Source organism: Melanostigma gelatinosum (assembly GCF_949748355.1).
Source record: "Melanostigma gelatinosum genome assembly, chromosome: 15".
Taxonomy (NCBI): domain Eukaryota; kingdom Metazoa; phylum Chordata; class Actinopteri; order Perciformes; family Zoarcidae; genus Melanostigma; species Melanostigma gelatinosum.
In genome coordinates this window covers 19,966,359-19,981,233 of record NC_136648.1, presented here as the reverse complement: position 1 = coordinate 19,981,233, position 14,875 = coordinate 19,966,359, and the positions used below count along the sequence as shown (strand labels likewise).

At 43.0% G+C, this 14,875-nt stretch overlaps 1 protein-coding gene across 1 annotated transcript in view; it reads right to left on the bottom strand.

Moving 5' to 3' along the window:
• Nucleotides 1–14,875, bottom strand: part of LOC306788906 (catenin delta-2-like) — a 152,236-nt gene that overhangs the window by 31,924 nt on the left and 105,437 nt on the right. Inside the window, exons 13-14 of the mRNA XM_079284613.1 lie at nucleotides 5,384–5,516; nucleotides 1,908–2,121 (exon numbers count right to left, since the gene is read on the bottom strand). Coding sequence (XP_079140739.1) covers nucleotides 1,908–2,121; nucleotides 5,384–5,516 — 347 coding nt within the window. The remainder of the gene's footprint in view (nucleotides 1–1,907; nucleotides 2,122–5,383; nucleotides 5,517–14,875) is intronic.

Here is a 14,875-nt window from a genome sequence, read left to right as displayed (position 1 = left end):
GCGAGCTCACGTCTTCGGCGATTGTGTGCGGTAGCCCCTTTCTCGCTATTCTGTAACCAGATATGAAGCCCGTAGTGCGTCATTTATAGACCAACACATGAATGAGACTCCAGTTGTTTTTGGCTGTTTTGTAACTCCTCCAATTTCGATATAAACAATGTAAGGGGCTTTTGACTAGCACTGGCATGCTTGGTGTTCAGGTGGCGACGTAAATAAGAGCTTCAGACTGTTAGCCAGAACCTCACTGCACACCACGCACTGTGGCTTTGGGCAATCTGCGTTGCCAATCCAAGTGAAGCCCAGACACACATACTTTTCATCATATTTCCTCTTTTTTTCCCAGTCTGCGCCGTCTCATCTTCCTCTGACTCTGGCTCGATTTCTTCTCCCCCCAACGCACCTCTCCGTTCCCCTCGCCTCCGATTCCTCTCTCTCTCTCTGTCCCTCTCCTCTTTTACGACCGATAGCTTCAGATGTCCCACCTGACAGTTTTTAAATTAAAATTACATTTTTTTTTTATATTTAATATTATTACACCATCAGACCGCCATTACACTTTTCCTCTCGTGCACCCCCTAGAGGCAGCTCGCGCACCCCCAGGGGTGCGCGCACCCCACTTTGGGAATCCCTGGTCTAATACATAAGGGCTCTAGCCTTCACTTCTTCCTAATGTCAGCCTAAAACACACTGTTTACAATGTAAACGGTCCTAGAAAGCAGAAATAACTCAAATCCTGCTTTCTGACAAGCCTTGAAACAATGTGCTTCTGACAGGCCCTACAGCAGAGGTGTTTTCATGAGTGTGGGCGATGCTAAGAGAAATCCATTTGTTCTCATTTGACTCCAGGATTGGAATGATCGGTGGGTTTAGAAACTCAAAACAGTCAATCCTGACTGCACTTTTTACGTGGACGATATTTGTGTTTACTGAGGGAGAACACAAACCTGCTGTTGATAGTGCAGTGCAGCCCTTTCCACAGAATCTTATTTTGACAAGTCAACAGTACTCGATGAGTGCTGGGAAGCAGGCAGGTGGCAAACAATTCTCTCCTGTGTGTGTGTGTGTGTATATTTGTGCTCACGTGTAGTACAGCGTACAGTGTGTTTTGTGTGTTGTAGAGCCGGATACTCAGTGAATGTGTCTCCTTCTCCACATCTTCGCAGTGTGTGTACATGAGAGACACATTATATATAACAATGTGTCTGTATGTTTGTGCCTGGATATAAATGCAAGTTGATTATATTTGTGGATTACTTTACTCAAAATAATTGATTTCAAACACGAAGCTGCAAATATTGTAATATAACATGAACTTTTCTTCTTTTCTGGTTTTATTCGTTCACACTTCTAACAGTATGCTGCGACATTAATCATGCTTCTTAAAGTAATGCATTATGAAAAGATTATTATGTATTACAAGTATGGGGAAAATCTATTGCATAAAGAAAAAGTCAGTGAGAGACCAGCAATTATGAAGCAAATATAATGCCTTATAACGTGTTATGATTATTGTCATAAAGCATGATGAATATTTATGAGTACTTTAACTATAATTATACAGTGCACACAAGCAGATTATAATGCATTATATGTTTGTCTTGAATGCATTATAGACATTTGGCCTCATTGACAATGTTACCAGGGTTTCAATCAATTTAAAATATTTGAAAATAGTAAAGATTCAAACTGTAGACTCAACACAGCCCTGGTTATATGGGAGTGTATGGAGTTATTTCCCTTCATAGATTTTGCATTTTTCATTCACTCGTTATAAAAGACATCTTTGCCAACAGGCTGAGCTGTAAGCTGCCATTTCAGAACGAGAAGTAATCGAAAGAAACTTCTGCACCTGAAAATGTGACCTCTGGGTCGAGCTTTTAGCATGACCAGCTGCATGGTGGTTTTACCTGTGAGCAGCTCCCGGATCTCCACGTCTGTGGTCTTCCGGAGCAGTCGCACCAGAGCCGGGATGCCCCCGCAGTTCTTCAGGGCGATCTTGTTGTCGTCGTTGGCTTTGCCGTACACCAGGTTCCTCAGGGCTCCGCAGGCGCTGCGGTGCACGTCGTTCATCCGGTGGTCCAGCAAGTCCACCAGCAGCTGGATGCCACCCTGCCGCCGGATCTGACAGACAGAGGAGGGAGGATGTAGTTCAGGGGGCCGTCACGGGAAACACAAGTTCTGTGCGTTTGGACCAATTTCCCGCCAACAAAATAATCAATATAAGTATCCAAACAATATCAGGGCTTGTTCAAGTCAACTATAGAACATTATTTCCCACTTCTGATGCTGCTGAGAAACTGCTATCACGTAAACCTTATTTTTTCACTTTTTTAATCGGGTGACAGGCACTGTGGCACTGATACATTCAAATAACAGCCACTCTTCCATCTGTCCCATGCTAAGTGTCTGCAGCGCTCGGCGCTTTCCTCCGTCTAGACAAAGAGAAAATGTAGGGCAGACCGCCTGCTTTCTGTCGAAACAAGGGACGCGTTAGTGAAGAAAGGCCGTCGTGCTTGTACATTGTGTCTTTCGTGCTCCAGATAAAGGTACGTCGGCATGAAGGCTGTAACAGCTGATTCACTTTGGAGGACAATATCAAACAAACAAAAAGGGATTCCTCAGACTCTAGATGTTGGATCCTCAAGTAACAGACCCTGTAATGACTGGGTTGTGTCAAAGAAAATAATCACTCTGCAATCCAACTATAAAGCAAGGAATCTCTGTCTGTATGTGTGTGTGTGTGTGTTTTTTAGCATAGACTGTATATAAGAAGTGGACGTAGTCATCGTGACGTCACCCATTGGTTTGTGGACTGCCGTTATGACGCCTCGAGTTCGGCAATTTGGCCTTCGCCATCTTGACTCATTGCAACCAGTGAGACCTGCCAATCACAGTAGCCCCGCCCTAAAGCATACTCCGCTTTATGGTCCATTTGACTCTAAATGGACCATAATTTACGAAATGAACATCATGCTGTATTGAAGACTTGAAACTAGCGATTGAGACCATAAACTCATGTTTACAATGTTTACTGAGTGAGAAGTCATTTTCTCATAGATTCCATGCAATCGCACTTCTTTTTGCAACCAGAGGAGTCGCCCCCCGGTGGCCAGCAGAGAGAATGTAAGTTTTAAGACACTTCCGCTTTGTCTTCACTCGGCAGAACCGAAGTTTGCCGGCTGGTTTTTAGCAAATCTCGAGAAATGTCCATCTGAACTAATTGACACTTGGCTGTGTATTGCTGGAGACCCAAGGACATGCAGTGTCGAAGTCGGTGCAATTTGGACACGCTACAGGTTCAACATTAATACATTTAATACAGCGATAGCGCTCTTTGTAGCAGCGGCGGCGGGGCTTCAGGGCACTGCGAACTGAGTCGAGCATGTGGACAAACTATGGCTTGTTGACTGCAGTTCACCTTTTGCTGCAGGACGCTAACATCTTCTTCATTTCCCTAGAGTCATTGAACGATGAGTTCATAAAAAACAGAAACTTATTAAAACTATTAATTGCAAAATGATTGTCCTTAGTGACACAGAAGCAGGGACATAACAACTAACAGAACAGGGCGCGCAGACAGCAGCACATCTGTACGGTGCATCCGGTGCTAGGAGACTGAACAGCATATCCACGTCCCTCACCAGCCCGTCTATTATTACACCATTCGGGCATCTCTCTCAAGGGCGAAAAACAATCTGGCCTGTGGGTTGTGAGTTTGGCAGCCACCGCTCTAAATGCTGCACGCCATTCTTCAACACAATTTCAACATCAGTCATCCTTCTCATCTGTCTGTCTTTATCTCTAATGCCTGTTGGCTGATTGCTGTTTGAAGAACTTTGTTTGCCCTCAAATCCATCGTCTCCGTGGGGATTAATGAAGTGGAATTGAGCTGAATTGAGTTGACATTGAAGAGACGGACGGTACAGAGACAGTGAGTGATGGCGGCTCTAGAGGACGGAGGGATAGACTGTTGGGTGTGCGTAATGAAGAGGTAATGCCGTCTCATGTGAACCTTGGTGGAGCAGCTGCACGCGTGGGAGAGTTTCCTTTCAATAAAGTCATGACCAATTTTTCACTACTCAGGCAGAAGCAGGTTGAATAATGGGTGTATTTACAACCTGCCTCGTAAGCGTCTGGACATTGACAATGTGTCAAGCTATTCATGTGTTGCTTGGCCTACATGAACGAAGATGTTTGAGAGTGTTTGGCCTTCTTGGTCTCTCCGGTTCTGTAAAGTGAAGCCAATGCAGAGGTGCCTTAAACTTGCATTCTCTCTAATGGCCATCAGGGGGCGACTCCTCTGGTTTCAAAAAGAAGTCTGATGTCATAGACGTCTATGAGAAAATGACTACTTCTCACTTGATGTATTACCTCAGTAAACATGAGTTTATGGTCTCAATCGCTCGTTTCAAGTCTTCAACACAGCACGTGTTCTTTTAGTCATTGATGAGTATGCTTTGGGGCGTGGCTACCTTTTGATTGACAGGTAGTTGCTACGGAGTTGTCCAGTCTGGGAGTTGTCTTACAACTTTAACCCTCTCACAGTACCTTTTCAGTTCATGAAAGATAATTGTAACAATTCGCTCGCCTTATAATGTCTTATCCAGTGTTCGGTTGTACTTAACTCCACCCTCTCGTGTCACTTCTGGCTTCAAAAAACAAGATGTCTATCGTCAAAAACCAAGATGGCGACAGCAAAAATGCCGAACTTGAGGCATCAAAAGAATAGTCCTTTAATACAGTAGGTGAAATCACTTCTTGTATGTGGTCTCTCTCTCTCTGACAAATGCTGAATTGGTGAAACAAAGATTTTGTCAATGTGTATATTTCTAGCATTTCTGTTATGTAAGATGTCTCCTGTACATCGCTGGATTTCTATTGTAATCGGCGTGCAGACCCGGCAGCAGAAAGCACTGTGGAATTGTTGTTGCGTTATTCCTCCATTGGTCTGTTGCATGACCATCAAAAATACTTTAAGGCGAGCACACCCACTCACTCTTAGTTGAGCACCCTTGTCCCTCTGCGTTCTTGCCTGTGGTACTCCAAGCACTGAAACATCCACTTGAAAAACTCAACAGCAGCCAGAAACAATGTTCAGCTCAACTTTTCAAAACTCCGGCAGAAAAATCAAACACGGGATCATCTGCATTCCCATCTGCGCCCTACAGGAAATAGCTGGAAAGTAGGTTTTTGTATGTGTTTTGATTGCATTTTTTACTGGAGGTCACCAACTCTGAATAAGAGCCGAACCTATGCATGCGGTGAGTTAGGGCCAAGCAGAGTTTGGGAATTCAATCCTCTGTCTGTGAGCGCCTCTTTCTTGGTGTGTGACTGTAATGTAATGTAAGATGTAATGGTGTGGTTTCTCCTCAAACATCAATACCTCAGATTTAATCTTGTTGTCGCCAAAGCAGAGGTGCTGGAGGTAGGCCGCGGCGTTGGACTGGACCGATGGGAACTGATGCTGCAACATCTGGATCACCTCCGGCAGCTCTGGATCCCTCCAGCCGAACTCCCTACGGAGACACACAGAGACAATGCAGTGTGTTGTGATGTGTGCAGTGGTAGATTTGTGTGTATGTGTGTGTGTGTGTGTGTGTGTGTAGCTGAACTCGTTATTAGGCCAGCTTGTCTCCCTGCTGTCGCCATGATTTAAAATGCTCACCAGGGAAAAAGAAAGAGACAGAAACCAAAGTTCGAGATAAATCAAAAATAGAACAAAAAAGCTAAGTTAGGCGCATGAAATACACAGATTTAAATGTATGTATTCACTGTGTGCCAGTAGGGTTAGCGTTTAATAGTTAGGATGCTACAAAGACAAATGTCTTTGTAGCATAGTCTATTGGTACATAAAACAAGGAAGAAAATAGTCTGCTTCAATGCCAATTCGTGGCATTTCTTGAAAAGAAATTGAAAACATTTCCTCATAAGACAAATCTTTTTCCTATATGTACTTATATTGTATTGTGTACTTCAGTTGTGGGGCTGTTTTCCATGTTTTGAAAATGAAGGGTAATCTTAACGCTACAGCATGCATTGACGTTTCAGACAACAGTTTCTTTCCAACAGTGTGTGTTTGGCTCTTTCTTGTTTCAACAAGACCCCAGTGTACAAAGCCCGCTGCATAGAGAAATGGTATTCCCAGTTCTTGTGTGGAAGTACTTGACTGTCCTGCTTAAAGTCCTGAGCTAAATGCCATCTGAAACCTTTGGGATGAACTGGAACGCCGAGTGCGAGCCAGGCTCTGTCACTCGACCTCGACCTCACTTATGCTCTTACCGAGGTTCTGAAGTCTCATGAAAAGCCGCACCAGAAGAAAACGCAGAGCTGAAATGAATCTGAAACTTCAGGGGTTTTGTTCTAGACGTAACCTTACTCCAATGACTACTTACACAGCCTTGGAACAGAGTCTTTCTCAACATTATGTTGTGATCATCGCTTTGTATGTTTGGATAAGAAGGAAAAAAAAAGATATAATGTCAATGTTTACTTCATATTTCTGTCCCGACCTCTCTGTTCGTAGTTTCTACTTTTAACCAACACCATTTCCCACAAGCCCCGATGCCTTTGCAGTGTAAATGTCACGACTCGACAAAAGAGGCGAGTCCATCAGCGAGTTGAGGGGTTTTACTTCATTTCGCACTGTATACTATTTAAGTGTTTTTAGATACTTGTAACATATGTTTTACCTTTCTCTATTGATCTGTACTTATTTCTGTCCTTGTGCTGCTGAAGCACCCACATTTATCTTAATTAACAATCAAGAACAGTGAGACAGAAATGTGCCCAGTCCACTTCATCAATTTCTTTTGAGTTGCCAGAAGTTAAGATGCCATTGGCAGCCATTTTGAAAAATCGGCAACCAATTCTCGTCCTTTGGTTGCCCTCAGGGGCAGGCACTGAGGGTGGACACGTCGACTGATGAGGAAGTCTGTAAAGTATCAGATGAATCGCAGACTACAAAGAATTTTACTGCAATAAAGCTTTTATTATTTCATGTTACATTGTCATTACTACGATGACGCATAAGAATGTTTAACTGCTCAAAATATAAGGCGACTAAAAATGGCAAGCATAATTTCAGTTCCAGCAACCAAAAGCTGATGCCTGGTTACCGGCCCGGCAACCAGCGACACATGGTTTATGCGCCTGATGGAGAACATTTAGGAGACGATTTGTATGCATCGTCATAGGAAGGTGTTCAACAACAGCAGCGTCTCGGATGCACTGTAAGAGCATCCTCCTGCTGGGATGAAGCCTTTCTTCTAACTGCCCCAGCTGCTTTGGTTTTGTAGGCAGGGTCAAGCAGCGCTTTTGCCTAAAGGCATGCTCCAGGCACGCACACACACACACACACACACACACACACACACACACACACACACACACACACACACACAAACAGAAACTAAGCTCGCTAACCCTACCCGTGTGTGTGAGGGACGAAACCCGGATGATTAACGTGTGAAAGATGCGATGTGAGAGAAATAAGTCACAGTGAGGGATCAGAAAGAGAGAAGGAGGGAGAAGAGGGAGGTGGAGCTTATCGATGTAGATTATCTGTCCCCAGCAGCAACGGGATATTTCCTTGACAGCGCTGGCGTCTCGGGACCAACTGGAACTGAGGTTCAACATTTGACAGGAAGAAGGAGTTTGTACCTTCTGGACATTCATTTTGCTGTACATTTGTGTTTACTATGCTCTGCTACTTTTCACACATTCGGTTTCTACTTTTAAATCCACATTCTGATTAGATTTTGTTTCAGACATTTGTGAGAGGTTCTTTGGGCTGCGTGTAGAAGCCCTGCTGGCTCTGCTCTTGTGTGGAACCCATTTCTCTATGATGTTTCGTAGTATTGACGGAGCAACACCCCCGAGTCCCAGCGGAGATCATTTCAGTTCAGTCTAATCTAACATAAACACATGCACGCACAAACAATCTCGGGATGGCACACACACACACACGCGCACACACACACACACACACACACACACACACACACACACACACACACACACACACACACACACACACACACACACACACACACACACGAGTGCCGTAGGACAACTGTGCAGTTTAGAGCACACAAGCGCACAATTTGGCACACTTGTAGCAGTCAAAACAGACGCACGTATGCACTTATTGACTTGCATTCACACCCAGCCATCAAAGGCAGTGCAGAGAAGCCAGGATTAGAAGGCTTTTGTCTCTGAGTTTCATAATGGGCCAATGGGAAAAGGCCAGCGTTTGAAAAAATGGGGGAGTTGAAGGGAGAAGGAAGAGCCAATTATTTCAAAGGTTATTTTCTCTCTCTCTCTCTTTGAAATCCACCCTCTCTTAAACAATTTTCTTTCTTTTATTCTTTAAACTCTCTTGTCTCAGTGTCTCTTTCCGTTTCTTCCCCCCCCCCCCCCTTTGCTCCGGGGGGAAAAAGATTGCTACACAAACACGCACGAGCACAGCCGCACTATTAACATGCGTGATGTTGTTACGCACGTACAGTGGCACGCGCTTCAATGAATGTGATCGGAGATGACATAACCGTGTTTAGGTCACCCTGTGGGTTAATTGGCCGACAAGACGTCCAACGTTGTAATTAGAAAGAGGGACACCAGCGCTAAACATCTGTAAGTCATCTGTAGACATGAATCTTCTTTAATAACAAGTAAACCAGATGGCTTCACTTATCAGACAGATTCAACTGGCTATGTAATCATTTGGTGAATTGAAAGGGTGAACTGATAAACATGCTAATTGAGGTTGAGGGGTGAGAGTTCAACAAGATATTTTACCGCTTATTCATGTATTTGTCCTTTCATGGAATGTACGGGGATTATATGCTCGTGGAAGATTTTATACTTTTTAGCTATAAATACTTTACAGATGGATATTTTGCATGAAAACATACAGCTTATGAATACAGTACGTTGATATACATTCAACTATCGAAATAAAAAAAATGTAAAATACACAGAGTACTTTTACTTTTGACACTTTCAGTACATTTAGTTGTTTTTATTCAGTACTTTTAAATTAGATTTAGCATCCAAGACAGTTACCTGTAATAGAGAATGTTTTTGTTTTGTATTGTTTTGTGTTGGTTCTGTTGTTCAAGTCAATTACTTAAATACTGTTTCCACAGTTTCATTTCATACAGGAAAAAGAAATCGAACGATAAAAAGCCTGAAGCTAGTAGAAACGACACATATATAGTATATCCATCGGAAAAGTAGAAAGTAGAGTCAGCGCTCCGCTGAGGCCTTTATAGAGAAGAGGACGTGAAAGCAAGTCTCTAGACCGCCTTGCCTCCGCCAACCATGTTGCAGTTTGCATCCAAAATGTTGGTCCAAAATTTCATCACTTCATCATATTATTCGACATTTGCATGAAATCGTCAAAATAATTAGCATATGAATTCTTGGTAATGTTTTGTGAAGTCACAGTGACCTTTGACCTCCGAAATTGAATCGGTTCAACCTTGAGTACTTCAATATTTCTCCATCCTTTTTCTTGAAAAGTGCGTTTACTGAAACGGTGAAATGAGCTCGCGAAAGAGCTTTTCAGGTCCATTATTAAGCAAAACAGCACACGGTGCTGCTACCGGCACATCGCTGGCCGAGGAGGAGTAAACATTACTCGAAGGCCAAAGAGGCATATTTGGCAGCACTCTCCGATAAAAATGCTCTCTCTCTCTTCACTCATTCTCTCCCGTCTTCTACTACATTGTTCTCAAAGTGGGAGGTCAAAGTGGGGGCACACACATTTAACTACAGACACAGATACACACAAGTCTACTTATAATGGAATGGACAGTTAAAGGGATAGTCCAGATTTCTTTATGTGGGGTTGTGCGAGGTACCTATCCACAGTCATATTCCCCAAGTTTGGAGGAAACAGGGAGCAAAGTAATGAACTGCTGTGCGGAGACAGCAGCAAAACATATTTTAGTCAACTAAAAGAAAAGTCCACTGAAAAAATCTGTTTCAGTGTATGCTGTATTTAGAATATTTTCACCACTTTACCTTGCAGTCAGACGGCCCTTTCAGGCGGGGGACAGAAGCCGCTATTTGACCTCGCAGAACACAGGAGTTGCTGCTCTACAGCGGCCTCGATCGGTTCGTTTTTTTGTGTTGTTGTTCTGTTTTCAAGGGTTAGCTCGATTTCACCAAAGTCTCACAGCTCGGGTCGGTAGTGTCTCTTTAGAAACCTCTCTTTGTTGTATTTGTCTCTTTACATCCAGACAGCGACAAATAAATGAAATGATCTGATATCAGTGGCTGTCGCAGGACTTTAATCAGCCTGTTGGGCCGGAGTTAATCATGAAATAATTGGACGGGCTACTCTGCCCCTGCACTCAATCAAGCTGCTAGATTGACAGCTGTGAGTGCTAACAGTGTGTTAGATCCTGGGGTACTTCTGGCCTGATACGGGGCTACTTACTGACTCAGCTCTCTATTAAAAGATTGTCGAGCTGGTGTTCTTGCGAGGGAACTCGCCTGGCTCTTCTAACTGCCGTTACTCCCGACGTCTACCCTGCTTCCTCCGGTCTGAGCGCGCTCGGCCGAGAGACCAGTCCTGACCCCGGGCGCTCCCACCAGTCGCGTCGGTTATGGCAGCTTCCCTCTTATGGATCCGTGCTCTTGGTAAATGCCAGGTTAGGTTTTAACAGCTAGGATCTCTTCTTTCTAAAACCGTAAGGGGTTGTTAAGTGGATTCGGTCTCTAGGATAACCTTTCAGAACTCAGTTGTTAGACATACAATGGCTTTAACTTTTTACTGCCACGAGGAACTTTTTACTACTTGAGCAAATGAATGCACTTGAGAAATTTACTTTAAATGCAGATTAGATATTTATTGCAGGTTATATTTGGTTAGTTTGCAAGGGTTAAAGCTACAGCTCACATAAAACGTTACTACACTTGATTCGTTACTTTAATTTTCTTCTTCGATTATATTCATTGGTTTTAGATGCCGAGACGGCTCGGTTGGAGCTGGATGTCCAATGGTGCGATGAAAAGGTTATTTTGGAGTTGTTAGGAGCGAAGGTCTGGCCGGACCCTCAGTCCTCCTGCTCTGCAGCAGAGTCCGTTCAACAGTCCTCAAAACTCAGTACAAAGTCTTTCTAGGGCTGCTGCGTCTTCTCCGTTGTCCAGTTGTTAAGAATCGAGCAGTGGGGAGAGGAAAATCTCCGTCTTTAAATCTTATTGTCCACGAACAGCGGTCTTCTTTCCGTGAACAGAGACGAAGTCCTCAATACATCAGTTGCAATCGTCCGTATCTCCTCATCAGCGCACTTGGACGGCGCCCGTGTCGAAATCCCAGTTTGCTGTTTGCAAGTCACTTCTTTTATCCATCATTTGGGCTGTCGGCCCCCTCCTGTCCAATACATGATCTCAACTCCCCACCCACTTGAGTGGGTGTTTGGTCCTGAACATGTCCGGACAAGTCCAGGCTTTATCCTATATTATATATATTATGCCTCTATGACTCATCTCTTGCAACAGTCTTTTCCTAACCCCACCCACTACCATCTGTTCCTAACTTCACTCTTTTTGCTAACTCATCCTGACAAAACCCTTTTCCTACATCTCGGCTCCGGTCACACAGAACATTTGTTAATCAGTTTTTACATTTGTTAAATCAGTTTACTTAGTACACATTTGCTTATAAAATGATTATTGATCTCATCCTTCATCATTATTGTGCTTTGTGTCTTCTTCTCAACCACCATTATTTCCCCATCCCTTGAAGCCAACACCCTGCTTACTTCCTCTTTCTCCGTACTTTCTACACTCAGACTGCACTATACTCAGATACACTTATTATTATTATTATCAGGTTTACATTTGTTAAATCACTCTATGTATTAAACATTTGTTATGTAACGATCATACACTTTATCTTTCTATTACACTTTAACTATTGATTTCTGAGTATATGCTTTATGCTTTTTATATCCTGACCTTCCCCTGATCGTGTATGCATGTTTTCGAGGCAGCTCTGTGGGCTCAACTCTTCTTGACAAGTGCTAACAGTGCTAACTGTCAGTCAGTCAGGGTTGCTGACTTGGCGCTAGATTTAGCTTATTTTGGAGCTAGCGCTGCCATCTACTGATATTGAAAAAGACTTTCGGTCGGATACCCACAAATCCAGCTTACTCTTGCTAGTTTCTCCAATTTTGCCGAACCCAGCTTTAAAGTGATTTATTTAGGCGTCTAAAATACATTTTGCCGCTGCCCCTCGTCCACTGCAGTGCATAGCTTTGCTCCTGTCTGTTTCTCCAAACTAGTGTACACTATCAGCACCTCATAAAACCCCACATAAAACAATCTGAACTATCCTAAAATCAATGAAGGAACACAATAACAAAAACAACAAGTAAGCTTCAGAACACCAGAACAGGAAACCAGAACCACAATGCACAAACATGTTGAGATGACAGGAACCATGAACAGGTGAGAAATACAAAACACAAACATACAAAAAAAACAAAGAGAACACACACACACACACACACACAATGAGAGAGCTGGGGCCGAGAATAGTCGCGGCCCTGGAGAGAAAGTGGCACATCACAGCAGATTAAACTCAAGCCGAAGGCCTCAGGCCGCGGCGCTTCGGGGGGCACGCACGCGCGCACATATAGGAAACAAATTTGCACATTCCACATGGATTCTGTGGCACATTGCCGAGATAAAGCGAGCGTACAGTTGACGTGTTGCGCGATGTGTTGTTGTTCTGGGATAAAACAGGACTGAATTCTAAAGCAGGCCAACACTCTGAAAGAATTTGAGTGAAGTCGCAGTGAAACTAAATGAAATGAAAACACTGCCTCGTCTTCTCGTGCACGTTCTGCCCCAGAAAGCTGTACTATAATAGTTCATTAATTTACTAACTCTAGCCTGGAGCTGTACTACTTTTCACTCAGCATCTCCCTCTGGCTGTGTGTGTGTGCGTGTGCGTGTGCGTGTGTGTGTGTGTGTGTGTGTCTCTCGTTCCAGAGAGTAGAGAACACAGGAGGAATATGGTGCGCCCGGCCCGCAAATACTACTGAGCCATCTGTGAACTTGGGACAAAAGAAGAAATGACTTCTGTATGTGTGCTCGTGGTTTTCATGCCCCTTGAGTGAATTAAAAGAAGTAGGGTAAAAATATTTGTTGCTAATCTTTAGCAACAAATAGCAGATGGTTAAATTGGTCCTCCAAAAACAAATAACAAATTTCCTCCAATTTCATTATATGTACATCAAAACAAGATTCAGGGTTTGGGCATAAAGAGTCCACAGAGCCCTCCCTACCGCTAACCATGGACTGCGTATAAGAAGTGGACATGGTCATCGTGACGTCACCCATTGGTTTGTGGACTGCCGTTATGAAGCCACAAATTCGGCGATTTCACCGTCGGCATCTTGGTTTTTTTTTGCAACTGATGAGTGGAAGTTACCATATTTGGAATACGGAGTGACGTAGTGATGCCGGATACGGCTCTGGTCGCATCACTCTAAATGCACCATAGTTTACTAAATGAACATCGTGCTGTATTGAAGAAGACTTAAAACTCGAGGTTGCAGCCTTCTGCTATCTTGATAGTATGACATTTATTTAAATCAATTTAGAGCCTCTTTCGTCTGGATTTTGCCAGATGGAGGGGGAAATACGTGTTTTCAAAATGTCTTGCTCAGGTATTAGCATGTTGTCTTTCAGTCATTCAGTGAGCCTTCATTTCTGAGTCACGCCGTGTGCCCTGAACCCCAGTACACTTGATAATCTAGAGAAATGAAAGTTAAAGCTATCTCTTCATCAGTTATCTCTTATCGATATTCATTTCCAGATATCTATAACTTGATCACAGATATCGTCAATTAAATCATGACTCGTCCTAACCCCACTCTGAGATATGTACAACATCATTTTGACGAATCATAACACCATTCATGATATCTACGACATCATTCCACTCGTAAAAACTTAATTTAAGATTTCTAACAAAGGCGATGTAAATATCTGAGGAGAATTAAAGATATCTTGAACTGGAATTATGACTAGTCAGGATTAAATTGTAGATATCTAAAACTGTAATTACAGCTGATCATTATTCAAATATCTGCTACGGAATTGTAGATATCTGTAGAGAGAAACCCCATAAATATCATCCATAATTGTAGTAATCAAAAGATAATTACAGATATCATGAATTGGGGTTTGACTTTTGAGGGCATGCTGTTGTATTGGACTAGTCTAATTAATGAACATTAAAGCTAGGGCGGGTATGAATTTAAGAAACCGTTTTTGTTATATTTGTTGAAATTCTCTTTACATCCCGACAGCAATCCATAAATCAAACGCTCCGTATCTGTGGCTGTCACAGGAATCAATCCTTTTACCTGCCTGTGCACGCACTGCCCGTCACCGGAGTCTTCCACAAGCTGCTAGCTTGACAGCTGTGATGAATAACAAGAGCCATGTTTGTTGTTTGTGTTCATAATGTACATTTGGGGGGAGTGGCTTTGGAGGGAGGCCTGAAGAGTCAGTGTTGCCGACGTGGCGACTTCCTCACTGAAATGAGCAACTTTTGAAGCTGGGATTTTTGGTTGGATACATTTTAAAGAAATCTCCAATGTTACCTACCCGAGCTTTGCAAAAACACATCATCATAACATCATATTTGCTTAAAAAAAGAAAATGATACGGTCCTATTTTTAAAACACTGCTTTATGAGACAAAGAATGAGGCAGATCACATAACATCACAAGAATCTTGAAGTTTTTCACTTCAGAGCACTTGAAGCAAATTGCTGATCCAACTTGTTTTTTCTTTTGTGCTTATTTTTTATTTCTGCACTTTTGTGCTTCCCATAAATAAGCCATCTTTC